This window comes from Coregonus clupeaformis, chromosome 2 (assembly GCF_020615455.1).
Source record: "Coregonus clupeaformis isolate EN_2021a chromosome 2, ASM2061545v1, whole genome shotgun sequence".
NCBI classification, from domain to species: domain Eukaryota; kingdom Metazoa; phylum Chordata; class Actinopteri; order Salmoniformes; family Salmonidae; genus Coregonus; species Coregonus clupeaformis.
The window spans coordinates 24,515,321-24,531,483 of NC_059193.1; the positions used below are offsets into that span (position 1 = coordinate 24,515,321).

General features: G+C 46.0%; 1 protein-coding gene across 1 annotated transcript; it reads left to right on the forward strand.

Annotated features, from left to right (window-relative positions):
* Positions 1 to 735: 735 nt before the first annotated feature.
* LOC121531978 (neuronal PAS domain-containing protein 4A-like) lies at positions 736 to 6,607 on the forward strand. The gene is made up of 8 exons (XM_041837606.2): positions 736 to 1,249; positions 1,729 to 1,892; positions 2,016 to 2,118; positions 2,236 to 2,545; positions 2,684 to 2,793; positions 2,992 to 3,127; positions 3,260 to 4,968; positions 5,090 to 6,607. The coding sequence occupies exons 1-8, from the start codon at positions 1,075 to 1,077 to the stop codon at positions 5,116 to 5,118; spliced, it is 2,736 nt and encodes a 911-aa protein (XP_041693540.1). The 5' UTR covers positions 736 to 1,074; the 3' UTR covers positions 5,119 to 6,607.
* The last annotated feature ends 9,556 nt before the right edge of the window (positions 6,608 to 16,163 follow it).

Here is a 16,163-nt window from a genome sequence, read left to right on the forward strand (position 1 = left end):
TGGTGATGTAACACTGCCCCACTGTCCCGCGTTTCTCCCTGAAGCAGAATTCCACCGATGCTAGAATATATTTTTGCTGGAATATCGTTCATGTATAACGTTGGCATGCATCTGCATGTGTTACCCTAGAGGTCGACGGTGGACGGTTTTACGGAATGCATCGCATCGTTCATAATCATAACATGAAACATATTATGAGCTAGTCTGGCGAGGCATAGATGCATTTGCATCATGTAGGCTACTGATAACTTAGACTACACTATATTAGGAATTATACATTTTCAGAGAGGATCAATTGTTCCTCGGGTGCCAGACATAGAAATAGAGCTTCTCTTTCGTATGCATCTCAGTTTCACTGCCCCCCTCCCGTACACCGGGGTCCGGTGACTCCGTCTACGTTTTACGTTTTTCTCCGCCCATTCCTCGGTTTTGTCCAAATCGGGCTTTTTGCGTCGCCGGAGCTCCGGATATCAAGCCAACGTCATCATTGTGTAGAGGGAAGCGCTGACGTCAGAAAAGTGTCACCGAAAGGAGAGGGTAGGAGCGGTAGGGGGAGCGGGCAGAGGGAGAGAATTTCACCATTGCTAACATTGAATCTCCCTCGGCCCCCCTTCCCTCTAGCCCCCCTCTCCCTACGACGTCGGTGTTGGCGCGTTGGGAGCCCCCCTTCGTCACCGGAATCCCAGCCTATATAACTTACTCGAGAGCAGAGTCCCTCCACCAGATTTACGGGATCCGGATATCTGGGCGAGAGACGGCTACTACAGCCGCCGAATCACTCACACTCCGAACCGGTGGAAAGCCATCCAGCGGCTAGCCAGTAACCTTACTGGACGCTGTGGCGGAACCGAAGAGGAAAAAAGAAAGGATATGAGAAGGTCTGAAGCCTTACTCTGGAACGAGCTGAGATGAAAGTCCAATAGTAAAACGACAAGGTTATTACTACTAGCCTATCTCTCTGACACCTCATCTTGGCGGAAAGAGACCCAAACCTCATCTGACGCAACAGTCAATACTCCGTTGAGTTTCACATTCAACTCCAGGGAATTTAGTCAACCACTATAACAGGCTACAATGTATCGATCAACGAAAGGCGCGTCGAAAGCTCGAAGGGACCAAATCAACGCAGAGATTCGGAACCTGAAGGACTTGCTTCCCATATCCGATGCTGACAAGGCACGGCTCTCATACCTACATATCATGTCCCTTGCCAGCATGTACACCAGAAAATCGGTCTTCTTCTCTCAAGGTAAGCGCGACTTAGCTTATAACAGACAAGTTCAAATACACTCAGTGTATAATCCATAGCCTGCCTGTTGATTCATAACTAAGAAATGCTTGTGAATGAAACATATACTGACAAACTGTTGCTTCCATCCGTCTGAGCTAGTTGCATGCTACCTTGGGCTTTCCGCTTGAATCAACAGGTCTTGTCGAAAGAAACAGTTGATGAACTTCATATCTATATGTGAATTATGTTGTTTAGGAATACATATAATGGAATATTATAGTGCTCTGTTTGAGGTTCTGGCGTGAAAAACTATTTTAGAGCGGAGTGTCGCTATCTAGGGCTGAAACGCTTCTATCGCTGTCCATGGTACTGAAATGTAATGCGGCCGTTCTATAGCCATTGCGGGGAGCAGAAACGTTACCTTTGTGGAATGATGACATCCATTACCTAGACAAAAACATAATAAAACATTTTTTCCCATCATCTTTTGTTTTTAGAATCGGGATCTGCCGGCAGTCTCGAGGAAAGCTCGAGGTTCCTGTCTTTCCACGAGCTGTCAGAGCTGGTGCAGGAGCTACCAGGGTTCCTGGTCCTGCTGACTGGGGAAGGCAAGCTGCTCTACCTGTCAGACAGCGTCTCCGAGCACCTCGGCCACTCCATGGTGAGTCCACGGGAGACCATATCATGTCTAAATATGAAACTAGTAAGTTAGCTGAAATTTTGATTTTGTCTCAAGGATTCCATGAATATACTAAATAAGAACTACTCTTTCTCGATGTTTCAGGTGGATCTGGTTGCCCAGGGTGACAGTGTGTATGATATCATTGACCCTACTGACCACTTCATCATGAGGACCAACCTGGCCCCTCCTACATCACCTGATACAGGTAAGACACGCCTCCATATTTCCAATGGTACAGAAACGCGTTGCAAATGGCTCGCATTTATATCACTCAGATCATTTCTGATATTCACAATCCTTCCTTACCTCTTCTTTCTCTCAGATCGTCTATTCCGTTGTCGTTTCAATACTTCCAAGTCGGTGCGCAGGCAGAGTGCTGGGAACAAGCTGGTTCTGATCCGGGCGCGCTGCCTTTTCCCACCCTCCTCTTCTACCACCCCTAGCTCCTACTGGACATCCAATCCTGTCTGGATGTGCTTCTGTTCCCCTCTGGAGGCCATCCCGACCCACTCTGGCCCTGGGGGGGACCAAGTTCCTGCTCTGATCCCTCCTGCTGCGGAGAACAACTTCTTCCTAGCCTCGTTCCAGTCTCAACACAGCCGAGACATGAGGCTCCAGAATGCACAAGACAGGTGAGGTCACACCCAATGACCAGGCAGCGCCGCCTGTTGCTTTAGATCATCTGAGTGATGGCATGACTTGTATGCTTTATAGTTAGAAGCATGTTAAACACATAGACTTACCATGTCTTCTCTCCATCTTCCCTGCAGTGTCAGTGTTTACCTTGGCCTTGATGTGTCAGCCCTGAGGTCTCGCTCCTGGTACAGCCTCCTCCACCCACAGGACCTGTCACACGCCTCCACTCAGCACTATAGCCTGTGTAAGTACCAATTCAGTTCACCACACAACAACCACACACAGACGCACCAACACACATCAACACAAATGCGAACTCAATTATAATGTATCCACCATTACATGGAGCAATCTTCACTACAAGCTCACCATTAAAGTTCTGTGATGTGATCAGTTGTAGAACAATGTCTGATGTTGATGTTCTCTCTTTGTTCCCCCACAGTGAGAGAAGGAGGAGAGGGTAGATCTGAGATGGTGGTACGGGTGGAGTCTGCAGACCACTCCTGGGTCTGGCTCTACATGGTACTGCAGCTGGAGGCAGGAGACAGCCCCATCAGCAGCAACAACCACATCATCAGGTACTACCTCTACCCTATGACAGATCATTATAACACATTGTCAATAGATATAAAGGAGATGACTGATTGCAAGAAGCACAAGGGAATCTTACTGACCATTTCCATCTCTCTCTCTTTCTGTTTCTCTCCCAGTGAGACGGAGGCGTGGTCGGTGAGACAGCAGCTGAGCACAGAGCAGACCCAGCTGACCCTGGTACTGAGTACCAGTACCTCCCGCCAGGACAGCCTGAGCCTGTCCAGCCCAGACCAAGTCTTCACCCCAGGCAGCAGTGGCCTCTCAGCCCAGTCCTTTGACTTCAGCATGACTGTGTCCAGCAGTGTGGGCTCCTCCGACGAGACAGGGGGCGCCACCACTGAGCCAATGCAGGTGGAGGGTGACCCTCGCTCTAGTATTTCCTCTATTGAGGAGGAGAGCTTCTTCCAGCAGCAGCAGCAGATGCCTGCCCCTGTCCAAAGCCCCTCTGCTGCCTCCTCCCCCACCCCAGTTACCGTTGCAACGGTAGCAGACCTGGACTTCCTCACTCAGAACATTCTCCTGCCCCCCTCCTTCCAGCTCGAGCCCCCGCTGCCCACCCTCCCCCTTCCCCTCCCCCCAGTGCCCACCTCCCAGGAGCAGCAGACCAAAGAGTTTGTGTGCACGCCCCCCTACACACCCCAGCTGGGCGTGGGCAGCTTCCTGTTCAGCGAGCCCCTCTTTAGCTTCGACCCCACAGGCACCACCACACCCCCTCCCTCCACCACCACCACAGCTACAGCCACCACCTCCATCGCCCCCTCCGCCCCACCCACCACAGCCTCCAGTCCTGCTCCCCCCTCCTCCCTGTGCCTCACTGGTCCCTCCACTGACCTGTTCTTCCCTGCCGATCCCTGCAGTGGCTCTCTCTATGAGAAGCTACCCCCCACCCCTGACAGCCCTGGGGATGGGGACTGCACAGTGATGACCTTGCCAGAGGTTCGGGGACCCCTGTATGTAGATGTCCCTTTAGGGCCCTTTCACTACCCCCTCGACGGCCTCCTCACCCCAGAGGCCTCCCCCGGTAAACAGCCTGGTCTCTCTTTCTTCTCCCTGGAGAAAGAGAGGGAGAAGGAGAGAGCAGAGATCTCCTTCTTAGCTCAGCACATCAGCTCCTTAGCAGAGGGATTCTACCTGGATCCTCTCTTATCCAAGCTATCCCCTCCTTCCATGTCCCCCTCCCCCACCCTAGCACCATCCCTAGCCACCGCTGGTGTTGACTCTATCCACATGCTGGGAGAGTTTTGCCCCGTTAAAGCATGGAGAGGCCTGGACTTCCCCATATACCAAGATGATGATGACTCTCTGTTTGAAGAGAGCATCTTAGAAGCCTTTCTCCAGGACTTCTCCACCCCTCCGCCCCTCTCCCCCACCCCCTCCATCCCCCCGCCCTCTCCCCCTAACCCAGTGTGCTGGCACTCACCCTCCCACTTTGAGGGGGTCAGCCACTTCTGTAGCGTCCAATCAGCGCACTGTAACCCCACGGCCAGGTGCGGGGCGACATTGGCTGGCGAGGCCGGGGCGATGGCAGAATGGGAGGGGCTGGGAGAGGAGTCGATGGAGATCGAGGTGGCGTCATCACCTCTGTCTTCCTGTTCCTCCATCACAGCATCCCCTCCCCTGCGACTCACTGCCTCCCCCACCTTCGCCCCCTCCACGCCCGTCGCCCCCAACATGCCGGCCGTGCCTTGCGCCCAGTCCCTCCTGGAGGAGCTGGCCGCCCTGGAACCCATGTTTGGGGCAGGTGCCTCGATCGCCCCTGGCTTGGGGCAGCAACCTGAGTTGTATCAACTCCAGTGTCACCAGCCGCCACAGTGCTTCCACAAAGGTGAGAATCATTCAGTTAACTTGTTCTACTGTCTTTCTCTGTTTGATAAATGGATGAATATGTGTTAACCCTGAACATACCAGACTAATGCCCCTTTCTCTTTCTCTCTTGTGTTTTTCAGATGGGAGTGGAAGTGTTCCTCCGTTCTAAAATAAGTCTGTGACTTACTTCATTAAGTATGGCATATTGTCATATTTCGTGGAGCTATTTTACTGAAAAGTAAAGATGATTTAAGTGTATAAATATATACATAATGTATACTACTGAAGGACTTTAACTCCTACATGTCTACTGAGGACAAAGATTGCCTTCATATTTTTGTTCATTTATTTATTAACAATTTCACATTTAATTTCAACATTGACATAATGGTGCAATATTTACCAACTGAATGTACCCATGACTGACTGAGTTTTGGGTCCATTTGGTGCCACAGCTTTTCTGTAACATGAGCTTCAGATTTTATCAGACAGAGACGTAACAAAACCTCTGACCTTGTAAAGTGCCGTTTAACTTCCAGACGCGCATTTGTATTCACTCATAGTGAAAAACCTGTTGTGAACAAAACAATAAGAATACCTTCTTTGATATTTCAATAGGGAAATGACTTAGAGCATTATTGCTTGTACTGCAGCAACGCAAACCCAAATCACAAATGTGGTGAAAGTTTATGTTTACAAAATCTCTACTGACCTGGTACAACCGATGACAGTAGCTGACAAAAGGGGACCAGATTTCCTCTCTCACATCCTCAATATTCAGTTTCCAGAGAGACACAGTTCTTCTACTCTGACCTTATTGTACTCCTCCCTTGTCATAGCTTTAAAGGCCATGTCTAAACGTACAAATACTGTAGTCAAACTAACCTAATACTTCAGACACTCTGAGCTTTGAGTTTGCGGCTGCCCATTTTAAAACATTTGGCTTCATGTTATTTCTCCATTACAAACTTGTGTATCAATGTGATGGTGTGCAACCAAAAAAAAAACAATACAAAACATATGAAGACATAGGTCTTGGAATGTCCACAAGCAAGAACACATGACGAAGGTTTCCGTCCTTTACCAGAAGGCGTTGCCAAATGGAAATCGTCTGGAAGTTACTCAACAACTGTGTGTGGTTCTGTTGTGTACAGGACCAGCACATTGTACATTAGACTCTGAATGTGGGCTCTTTAGGTCATTGTTCTCTTGGGCTTGGCTTCAAGGGCAGCTCTGCTGGATTTTCTTGCAGCATCAATATTTGCAATGCTGGCAGTTTATAGCGGCTCCTGTGTGCCTGGCATGGCCATGACCTGCTGAACTCTGAACTCTATCTGAACTCTTTCTCTGTGTCCATGAACCAATGGACAGACAGTCACATCATAGCTCTACGTGAGTTATGGTGTTGTGGGGCACAATATGGCTGTGAATGACTGTATGATTCTTCTTTTTTGAGAGGGGTTTGACAAAAATGGAAGTTTTGTTTTAAAAAATGACCTGAAAATAGTGTGATGGGGTGCTATTTCTATTCAGTTCCTCCTAAGCGACACAGGTTGAGAATGGTACTATTCCCATGGTGTCGACATGCTAACGTAGAGTTGTCTACGGTCAAGTAAAGGATTGATTCCTACGTTCTAGCTATTAAATGCTAAGTTTAACATATGTTTAAGTATTATATTGTATGTGTTAAATTGAAAAAGAAAAAACTATTGATGTTCAATGCATAATGCATTATGTCTGTGGATATATGCACATGCAATTTTTTTGAAGGGTTGTACATATTTGTACATTTGTATGAATACATCAGTCTGTACATATCAGAGACATTTCTATTGTTTAAGATGGACTATATACATGATGATATATTGAAGAATGGACATTGTGGATCAGTGTTCTCTTGTGTTGCTGATAAGTGTATTTGGTTGTCAAACAAATGCATTTATATTAAAGTGCACTTAAAGCGGCTGGATCTCTCTGTGTCGTCACTTCCAGTCCTCCTCACCCTCCTCCTCCTTCTACCTACTCTCATCATCTTCCCCCATCCCTCCTTCCTCTTCCCTCCCTCCCTCGCTCTCTCCTCCGTTTCTTCCCCTGGAGCGAGCTCCGCTCAGCAACAGCACTGACGCCACGATCTGACTCAGACTGACGCACACGCTCCACACCGAGGCTCTCACACACAGACACACAGGGGCGGACTGGGACCAGAAATCGGCTCTGGCATTTGTAACATGCCGGCTAATGTTTTTCCACCTGACCTTTTTTTCCCCTCCAAGCCCCCACAATGTTTTTCCTTGAAGCCCCCATTATTAGCCAGATAATGATATTTTGCACAAAAAAACTAAACTAGTTAGACAGGCCCACAAGGCAAAAGATTGACCAGCCCATTTGACATTTGTCCAAAATGCCAGATGGCCAGCCCGCCCCTGCAAGCACACACAATAGGAGCCCCCCATCTTTACAAATAGCAGCAGCTCACACTCACTCAATGTACCTGCTACTCTGAGAGCGTGCTGTGATGGTGTCAGACTCCATATATAGGCATTCCTGTGTCGAAGCTCTGATTCAAGCAGCCCCCTCTTTCCTCAGCCTCCGATTCAGATGGGAGGGAGGACTGGGGGAGCCAGAGAGAGAGAATGAGAGAGAGGGGAGAGAGGGGGGAGAAAAGGAGAGCAAGAGCAGAGAGGAAGCCAAAACCAGAGAGAAAGAGGGACAGAAATGATGAATGTACTATCAATCACTGACTAGTACCCAGTGAAAGCTCTGTGCTCTTCACATCATGGAGGACACATTTGGGTAAAATCACTAACGTTACATGAGTGATGGGCATTGCCATGTTACTGTGTAAATGCATCCTGCCACCTCTCTCATCTCCTTTGACATTTAGAATAGTCATCCCCCAGGTCCCTCAAATCTAATCTCAGAAGCAGATCTGTAGGATAAGGTACAAGTATGAGACCTTTAATATCTTATATACTAAACCTGGAGAGACAAAGCTTTGCCATAGCAACATTATGTTTCAGCACCAGACGATTCACTGCAGTGAGCCTCCTGGAAATGAGAGCAGCAGAGATAGAGCAGACTATAGCTCTCTCCTGCCATCTTGTGGCAAGAAAAAGTAGTACATTTTCAACTACGAACTCGTTGAGCCAACTCCTGCTGATACTGGAGTGACAGAGGGAGATTCCCAATTGTTTTTTTGGGCGCCTCCTTTCCTGTGTCCTCTCCTCCTCTCGTTTTGAATAAAGGTAAAAGGTAATGGAGGAGAGTGGCGGAGATTGAACGTGGAAGGAAATGCAGAGTCGTTTCTAGAATTTTGGGGGGGCCCTAAGCAGGATTTGGTTGGGGAACCCCCGACCTCACGGATAAAACATTTTAGTGTCCTCTTGGGAGCAGAGTGAAAAATGTGAAGCTATGAAGTTAATGTTCTGCAATTCTATACATTTTACCTTTGGGTGTATAATATTTTTTGCACTTTTAAAGCAAATTTCCTGCAATTCTACACATTTTGCCATGACTTTTGCCATTCTCATATTTGGTATTTTGGTATTTTATTAGGATCCCCTTTAGCTGTTGCGAAAACAGCAGCTACTATTCCTGGGGTCCACACAAAACATGAAACATGACATAATACAGAACATTAATAGACAAGAACAGCTCAAGGACATAATTACATACATTTAAAATCGGCACACATAGCCTACATATCAATACCTACACACAAAATATCTAGGTCAAATAGGGGAGAGCTATTGTGCCGTGAGGTGTTGCTTTATCTTTTTTTTTTATCAGGTTTGCTGTTCATTTGAGCAATATGAGATGGAAGGGAGTTCCATGCAATAATGGCTCTATATAATACTGTACACTTTCTTGAATTTGTTCTGGATTTGGGGACTGTGAAAAGACCCCTGGTGGCATGTCTAGTGGGGTAAGTGTGTGTGTCAGAGCACATTAATGTTTCTTATAAAAAGAAGAAGTGATGCAGTCAGTCTCTCCTCAACTCCCAAGTGGACATTCTCTCTTTTTCCCCTGACCCATCTGTCTATCTCCTCATTTGAATTCCATGCTGTCACAGTCACTAGTCCATTCAAGCTTAACATCCTTGTCATTTATCGCCCTCCAGGTTCCCTTGGAGAGTTCCTTTCCTGAGGATGGCTCACCCCTCACAGTTCTGGGTGACTTTAACCTCCCTACGTCTGCCTTTGACTCATTTCTCTCTGCCTCCTTCTTTCCACTCCTTTCCTCTTTTGACCTCACCCTCTCACCGTCCCCCCTACTCACAAGGCAGGCAATACGCTTGACCTCATCTTTACTAGATGCTGTTCGTCTACTAATCTCACTGCAACTCCCCTCCAAGTCTCCGACCACTACTTTGTATCCTTTTCTCTCTCGCTCTCCTCCAACACTACTCACTCTGCCCCTACTTAGGTAATGTGCCGTCGCAACCTTCGCTCTCTCTCTCCCGCTACTCTCTCCTCTTCCATCCTATCATCTCTTCCCTCTGCTAAATCCTTCTCCCTCCGATCTCCTGATTATGCCTCCTCAACCCTCCTCTCCTCCCTTTCTGCATCTTTTGACTCTCTATGTCCCCTATCCTCCCGGCCGGCTCGGTCCTCCCCTCCTGCTCCGTGGCTTGACGACTCATCAGAACAGGGCTCTGGGCAGCCGAGCGGAAATGGAGGAAAACTAGACTCCATGCGGACCTATCATCTTTTCACTCCCTCCTCTCTACATTCTCTTCCTCTGTTTCCGCTGCTAAAGCCACTTTCTACCACTCTAAATTTCAAGCCTCTGCCTCTAACCCTAGGAAGCTCTTTACCACCTTCTCCTCCCTGCTGAATCCTCCTCCTCCTCCCCCTCCCTCCTCCCTCTCTGTGGATGACTTTGTCAACCATTTTGAAAAGAAGTTTGACGACATCCAATCCTCATTTATTGTCAAATGACACCGCTGGTCCTGCTCACACTGCCCTACCCTATGCTTTGACTTCTTTCTCCCCTCTCTTTCCAGATGAAATCTTGCGACTTGTGATGGCCGGCCGCCCAACAACCTGCCCGCTTGACCCTATCCCCTCCTCTCTTCTCCAGACCATTTCCGGAGACCTTCTCCCTTACCTCACCTCGCTCATCAACTCATCCTTGACCGCTGGCCATGTCCCTTCCATCTTCAAGAGAGCGAGAGTTGCACCCCTCCTCAAAAAACCTACACTCGATCCCTCCGATGTCAACAACTACAGACCAGTATCCCTTCTTTCTTTTCTCTCCAAAACTCTTGAGCGTGCCGTCTCTAGCCAACTCTCCTGCTATCTATCTCAGAATTACCTTCTTGATCCAAACCAGTCAGGTTTCAAGACTGGTCATTCAACTGAGACTGCTCTTCTCTGTGTCACGGAGGCTCTCCGCACTGCTAAAGCTAACTCTCTCTCCTCTGCTCTTATCCTTCTAGACCTATCCGCTGACCACCTTCCGGAGACACTTGAAACCCTACCTCTTTAAGAAATACCTGGAATAGTATAAAGTAATCCTTCTTCCCCCACCCCCAATAAAAAAATATATATATATATTTTTAAAAAGTGGTTGTCCCACTGGCTATCATAAGTTGAATGCACCAATTTGTAAGTCGCTCTGGATAAGAGCGTCTGCTAAATGATGTAAATGTAAATGTAACTCTTAGCCAAGAGAGACTGGCATGCATAGTATTTATATTAGCCCTTTGATTACAATGAAGAGCAAGACGTGCCGCTCTGTTCTGAGCCAGCTGCAGCTTAACTAGGTCTTTCTTTGCAGCACTTGACCACATAACTGAACAATAATCAAGATTAGACAAAACTAGAGCCTGCAGGACTTGCTTTTTGGAGTGTAGTGTCAAAAAATCAAATCAAATCAAATCAAATCAAATCAGATTTTATTGGTCACATGCGCCGAATACAACAGGTGCAGACATTACAGTGAAATGCTTACTTACAGCCCTTAACCAACAGTGCATTTATTTTAAACAAAAAAAGTAAAAATAAAACAACAACAAAAAAAGTGTTGAGAAAAAAAAGAGCAGAAGTAAAATAAAGTATAATAATATATGCCATTTAGCAGACGCTTTTATCCAAAGCGACTTACAGTCATGCGTGCATAATTTTTTTTTTTTTGTGTATGGGTGGTCCCGGGGATCGAACCCACTACCTTGGCGTTACAAGCGCCGTGCTCTACCAGCTGAGCTACAGAGGACCAAAGTGACAGTAGGGAGGCTATATATACAGGGGGGTACCGTTGCAGAGTCAATGTGCGGGGGCACCGGCTAGTTGAGGTAGTTGAGGTAATATGTACAAAAAGCAGAGCATCTCTTTATTATGGACAGACCTCTACCCATCTTTACAACCATTGAATCTATATGTATTGACCATGAAAGTTTAAAATCTAAGGGAACACCAAGTAATTTAGTCTCCTCAACTTGTTCAACAGCCACACCATTCATTACCAGATTCAGCTGAGGTCTAGAACTTAGGGAATGATTTGTACCAAATACAATGCTCTTAGTTTTAAAGATGTTCAGGACCAGTTTATTACTGGCCACACATTCCAAAACAGACTGCAACTCCTTGTTAAGGGTTTCAGTGACTTCATTAGCTGTGGTTGCTGATGCGTACAGTGGGGAAAAAAATTATTTAGTCAGTCACCAATTGTGCAAGTTCTCCCACTTAAAAAGATGAGAGAGGCCTGTAATTTTCATCATAGGTACACGTCAACTATGACAGACAAATTGAGGAAAAAATTTCCAGAAAATCACATTGTAGGATTTTTTATGAATTTATTTGCAAATTATGGTGGAAAATAAGTATTTGGTCACCTACAAACAAGTAAGATTTCTGGCTCTCACAGACCTGTAACTTCTTCTTTAAGAGGCTCCTCTGTCGTCCACTCGTTACCTGTATTAATGGCACCTGTTTGAACTTGTTATCAGTATAAAAGACACCTGTCCACAACCTCAAACAGTCACACTCCAAACTCCACTATGGCCAAGACCAAAGAGCTGTCAAAGGACACCAGAAACAAAATTGTAGACCTGCACCAGGCTGGGAAGACTGAATCTGCAATAGGTAAGCAGCTTGGTTGGAAGAAATCAACTGTGGGAGCAATTATTAGGAAATGGAAGACATACAAGACCACTGATAATCTCCCTCGATCTGGGGCTCCACGCAAGATCTCACCCCGTGGGGTCAAAATGATCACAAGAACGGTGAGCAAAAATCCCAGAACCACACGGGGGACCTAGTGAATGACCTGCAGAGAGCTGGGACCAAAGTAACAAAGCCTACCATCAGTAACACACTACGCCACCAGGGACTCAAATCCTGCTTAAGCCAGTACATGTCCAGGCCCGTCTGAAGTTTGCTAGAGTGCATTTGGATGATCCAGAAGAGGATTGGGAGAATGTCATATGGTCAGATGAAACCAAAATATAACTTCTTGGTAAAAACTCAACTCGTCGTGTTTGGAGGACAAAGAATGCTGAGTTGCATCCAAAGAACACCATACCTACTGTGAAGCATGGGGGAGGAAACATCATGCTTTGGGGCTGTTTTTCTGCAAAGGGACCAGGACGACTGATCCATGTAAAGGAAAGAATGAATGGGGCCATGTATCGTGAGATTTTGAGTGAAAACCTCCTTCCATCAGCAAGGGCATTGAAGATGAAACGTGGCTGGGTCTTTCAGCATGACAATGATCCCATACACACCGCCAGGGCAACGAAGGAGTGGCTTCGTAAGAAGCATTTCAAGGTCCTGGAGTGGCCTAGCCAGTCTCCAGATCTCAACCCCATAGAAAATCTTTGGAGGGAGTTGAAAGTCTGTGTTGCCCAGCGACAGCCCCAAAACATCACTGCTCTAGAGGAGATCTGCATGGAGGAATGGGCCAAAATACCAGCAACAGTGTGTGAAAACCTTGTGAAGACTTACAGAAAACGTTTGACCTGTGTCATTGCCAACAAAGGGTATATAACAAAGTATTGAGAAACTTTTGTTATTGACCAAATACTTATTTTCCACCATAATTTGCAAATAAATTCATTAAAAATCCTACAATATGATTTTCTGGATTATTTTTTCTCATTTTGTCTGTCATAGTTGATGTGTACCTATGATGAAAATTACAGGCCTCTCTCATCTTTTTAAGTGGGAGAACTTGCACAATTGGTGGCTGACTAAATACTTTTTTTCCCCACTGTATATGGTTGAATCATCAGCATACATGGACACACAGGCTTTGTTTAATGCCAGTGGCAGGTCATTGGTAAAAATAGAAGACTAGAGGGCCAAGAGAGCTACCCTGCGGCATTTCCCAGCCCTAATAGGCAAGGTTATGTAACCATATTTAGTCCTACCTGCTATGGTGGTTTGTTTTTGAGGTAGAATTACTGTCATGTTATTGATCCCAGATTGCAAACCTTATTTGCACATTCTCTATTCCAGATCCATCTTTCAACTACAGTAGGTCAGCTGTTTCAACCTGGAACACTGTTCTCCTGCTTTGGTCTGTTTCAGTCATTGCAGGTAGTCCTGAAGAGCAGGAGTGTGTGAAGGGGTTTTGTCCCAGCCCAGCCAAGCTCTAACACTTGATCAACATAATCCATTGATCATAATCAACACAACGAATCACGGCGATAGGCTATGATTTGTAATCAGGTATGAGCTGGGCTGGAACAAAAGCTTATACACACTCCAGTCCTGCCATTCAGATCTATAGATGTCATTATTCTGTACTATAGTAATTTAGATGGTATGATATATAACCCATGCTCCGCTCTCAAGTTGAACTTGAACTTGTTGACTGACGCCATGGCAGCGGCTGCTAAGAAGAAGGTAGCAGCTGCGGACCAGAAGACTGCAGCCAAAGGCAGCACTGGTCCACACCTGCCCTGTCTGTTGGGTGAGTAGTATTGGTTGGTACCGCATGTGCCTTTAGGTTCCTCTCCATGTGTAGGTTATTGTACTGGCCTGTGTGGTGCAGTCTTTCATATGTGTAGCAGTTTGTTGCATCGTATTGCTTCGTTTATCATTTGTGTCAACTTTGAATTCAATCTAAGTCACAGATTGTTAACTTCCACCATTTTTGTACTTGACCTTTATTGATGCAGACCTGAAGACATTCAAGCAGCACTTTGAGAGCGAGCATCCCAAGTCGCCAATGGTCCCAGTACTGGTTGATGTGCAGGCCTAAGGGATCACTCACACTCAAATGGACCTACAGCTGGGGTAAGATTCTTCCATCATTTACACACAGTAGACATAGTGTAAACCACCATGTTGTCAACAAAATGCTGTCCTCAATCAATGGTTAAGTTGTATTGTGTATGGCTCAATTTGTGGCAAAGCTGTGATCACTCATAGTTTTTAATGTTGTGATTCACAGACACACGATGACCACGATTTGAATGCTGCAACTGAGACTAAATGACGTTGAGGGATACATGCTGAGACCCCGAGTATACAGTGCTGTGAAAAAGTATTTGCCCCCTTTCTAATTTTCTCTACTTTTGCATATTTTTGATACTGAATGTTATCAGATCTTCAACCAAAACCTAATATTAGATAAAGGGAACCTGAGTGAACAAATAACACAACAATTACATACTTATTTCATTTATTTCATAAACAAAGTTATGCAACACCTAATGCCCCAGTGTGAAAAAGTAATCGCTCCCTTTAGCAGTGTTTGGTTTTCGCCAGGCATGATGGGACCCATGTCATCTAAAAATGTATACTTTTGATTCATCTGTCCATAGAACATTCTTCCAAGAGTCTTGAAGATCATCCAGGTGCTTCCAGGTGCTTTTTGGCAAACTTCAGTCAACTTTTTGGATGAGATGGGTCCCATTATGTCTGGCAAAAACCAAACACTGCATTCCACAGTAAGAACTTCATACCAACGGTCAAGCATGGTGGTGGTAGTGTGATGGTTTGGGGATGCTTTGCTGCCTCAGGACCTGGACGACTTGCATTAATAGAAGGAACCATGAATTCTGCTCCGTATCAGATAATTATGTGTGAAGGTTAGTATGCATGATCCATTGACATGAGGGAGGTGGGTGGATATAGTACCTTGTTTGAGTGTGTATTAATGGGGACAAGATTGTAAACTGTTGGCTAATCACCTGACTACTGTGTCCTACAGACTAATCCTGCTGCTGCTGCTGAAGATGACACCAGCTTGACACCATCTTCAGTAGTACAGAGCCTGTAGAACAGGGCTTCCCAAACGTTTTTGGCCCACGACCCCATTTTGATATCTGAAAACACTCGCGACCCCAACCATGTGAAACAAATTAAATAATTAACGGCCAATGTTTACTTTTTTATTTGGGGCTATGGCAGTCAATTGAAAAACATTCTAACCGTTTTTCTGATTGTCTTTTCAACTCACCATCACATACTTTTAATGTGGGGCTATGACAGTCAACTTCAAATTAGTCTGACATAATGTATCTTATCTCACCACCACTAATGAGATGGGTGTGCTTGATGCATGTTGCGTCGAAGCGTCTCAAAGTCAGGGGGCGTGGTCGACAGTGCGCACCTCATCTCTGCTGTCACATCCAACCTGGATCGATATTTGGTTTTAATACAGACGAGAGCACTGAATCCAGCTTCACACAGATATGAGATGACGAAGGGTACCATGAGTTTTATGGCGCTTTCAAGACAACTGGGAACTCTGAAAAATACAAAGTCAAATCATGACGTCAGTGATCTTCCGGTCGGAAAGTCGGAGCTCTAGAAAGAGGCGAGTGTTCTCAAGTTGGAATTCCGAGTTGGATGACCGTTCAAAATGAATTGGGAAGTAGGTCCCAAAATGGTCTTACAAGCGTTGGATGTGAGCAGTCATCACTCGTGTGGGACACTTACTGATGCTGTTTTCTGTTAGAAACATGCACAGCTGAGGGAAGGGGGTATGGTTCGCTTTTGAAAGACTCCAATAACAATTATTTCCTCTGAATCCACTGATTCGGTCACTCATCTGTAGAATGTTTTTGTATTTCCCCTGCATGCTTGCGTTCAGTTTCCCAAATGTGGTTTGATGTAGTTTACAATCAAAGTTACCTACTTCTGGATATCTGAGTTCTGTGCTCAGCTCTTTTGCTGCCAGTTTCTCTCGGTGAATCATACAATGCACCTCCTGCAGCATATCTGGATATCTGAGTTCTGTGCTCAGCTCTTTTGCCGCCAG